This window comes from Gavialis gangeticus, unplaced genomic scaffold (assembly GCF_001723915.1).
Source record: "Gavialis gangeticus isolate Ggan-Ray unplaced genomic scaffold, GavGan_comp1, whole genome shotgun sequence".
Taxonomy (NCBI): Eukaryota; Metazoa; Chordata; order Crocodylia; family Gavialidae; genus Gavialis; species Gavialis gangeticus.
The window spans coordinates 173,784,569-173,786,973 of NW_017729022.1; the positions used below are offsets into that span (position 1 = coordinate 173,784,569).

General features: G+C 44.7%; 1 protein-coding gene across 1 annotated transcript in view; it reads left to right on the forward strand.

Annotated features, from left to right (window-relative positions):
* SRP9 (signal recognition particle 9) overlaps positions 1–2,405 on the forward strand; it is a 6,319-nt gene extending 3,914 nt beyond the window's left edge. Inside the window, exon 3 of the mRNA XM_019516533.1 lies at positions 2,144–2,405. Within this exon, the coding sequence (XP_019372078.1) occupies positions 2,144–2,263 (120 nt within the window). The 3' untranslated portion in view covers positions 2,264–2,405. The remainder of the gene's footprint in view (positions 1–2,143) is intronic.

Here is a 2,405-nt window from a genome sequence, read left to right on the forward strand (position 1 = left end):
TGATATCCCTGTGCCCTGCTATTCCAGTGCCTCTCTCACTCCCAACCCACAGCCCCAACTCCCACCCCTGCTGGTACCCCTCAGTCTTGACCCATTCCTCCCAGACCCCAGCCTCCCAGTGTGTGAGGAAGAGGTGTGTGGGGGGGGGGTGGCACAGGTGATTTAGAGGAGAGGTGGGGGGAGGCACATTTCCCCCACCTGAGATTTCTGCACCCACAGCAGGACTGAGGCAGGATGGACCAGCTCTGAGCAGGAGCTGCCTCCATGGCCCAGCAGGCAAACCTGGCATGGGAGGGGGTGCTGTGCTGCCAAGGTGCTCCCTCCCAATAGAGGGAGCTGCTCTTACCAGCCTGCCTAGCTGCCATATGCATGTATGACGTGCATGCATGTGGCATCCCCTGTGTCCTCCCTGCAGCCCCTTGCAGGCTGGAACTCTGCCAGCCTGCAGGGCGAAACCTGCTGTTTCCTGCATTTTTTTTCCTCTAAAGAAGAAAATCCATGTTTTTCCACAGCAAACAGTAATGCTCAGGGATCTGGGTTGTCTATCTGATCTGTGCAGATCAGTCAGAAGGGTTAGCCAGTGCTACTGAGTCTAGGCTGTAGAGAAGTAATTCACCATCCTTGGGTGAAACTTTCAGTCCTTCCTTTCTGCTGAATACAGGCACTTAGTGACAGTAAGGCTTTAGGGGGAGGCAAAATCTGTTTCTTGTAACTAAGTCACAGTGAGTAACTTTATTAAGTGAAGTTTTCCTACTGTTTACTTGGCAGAGCTGGTATAACTGGGGGAAAAAGGATACCAGCTTCTGTTCTCTTGAGTGTCTCAGATTTGGGTGTGGGTGTTTTTTGGGTTTTTTTTAAAGTTTTACGGTACATTTGAGGCTGGTAAAACTATGTTGACAGCCCTGGAGACTGAAGCTTTCCATCTTTAAGTAAAAGAACAAATCTGCATAGCTAGGTAATTCCTGTGCTTTTGCTGCTCAGGCAGAGGTAACTAATAATTTTTGGCATCTAGTCAGATTTTTCTGCCAAGCTTTATCTTCTGTGTCAAATAGGGTCTCTAAGTCTTCAAGCTGCTGCTTAAGCAAACAAAAGCATAGATGTTTTCCCACTTCTCTGTTCCTAAAATCAGTACTTTAAATTCAGGTTTGCCATAAAGAAAAATCCTTTGTCCAGTATGTAGTAGTCAGGATAGTAGGCTGGTTATGCTTACAGTGACTGTAAGGAATGGTCATTGCACTGCACCTGTCCTGTCCCCTCCCACCCCAAGTCAGCTGTGCTGCTGCAGGCAGTAACAAAAGCCAGTGGGTTAGGGGTGCAGGTGCAGTCTGGTGGGGAGGGGGAACTGTTTGGTGCACCATGCTGTTCCACCTCCCCCACCTGACTGACTGTGATTCTGGGACGCTCATTTTAATTTTCACCAACTGGTAAAGCTGGCCTTTGAGATCTGGGCAAACCAGGATGTATTGTCGCTTTAGTTACATTTTTGTCTTGACTATTGATGTAAAAGTTGTGGGGAAGATGTTCCCTTAACTTTAAGAAGGTGTCATATCCTCATTCTTCAGTATGGCCCCAGGGAGCAGTACCTCTTGAATGTGTGGTCTATGGGCAATAATCCAAAATTCACTTTACCTTTAAATCAGTGGCCACAAAGTATAAAAAAGATCTAAAAGGGAAATAACTTTAGGCTTCGTCTGCTTCAAATTTTTTTAATATCTCATTTAAAAAGAGGATACCTTGGTGGGTTTTTTGTTGTCATTTTTCTAGGCTAGCCTTTACTGTGCTCAAAGTGCTGCACATTAGTGGGAAATTTGTTTTAAGTATAAATTATTTAACTGTTTTCAAAATAAAAGGTAGCACTGCTGGGAGGAACTTGCAGCGCAAATGCAGGTACAGGAAGACCCAGAGAAATATCTCTTAACAGTAACTTATTGTAATAGTTAGAAGCTTGAATGTGTAAAAGCTTTATGTTGACCCCTTAAAGTGTGGGATACAGTACAAATAGCACCAATAAGGAACTTTAAACCTTTGGGGGTATAGTTTAAACTTCGTTCCAAATGCATGAATTTGTATTAAAACTAAATGTCAGAAAATAAGTTTGAAATAAAACCTGATATTCAGTAACTTTTTTTTTTTTTTTTGACAGTGTCTGCTATATAGAACAGACCAGGCTCAAGATGTAAAGAAGATAGAGAAATTCCACAGTCAGCTGATGCGACTTATGGTAGCTAAGGAATCCCGCAGTGCTGCTATGGAAACAGACTGAATTGCTTTGAATGCTCTGGTCATATTTTGCAGGAAGAAAATATCACTTGGATTTGAGCACACATTGGGACAGGAGGTGCTTTGTGATGAAGTGGACTGCTGAAAAGTAAAGCATTCCCCCCCCCCCCCCCCCCCCCCCCCCC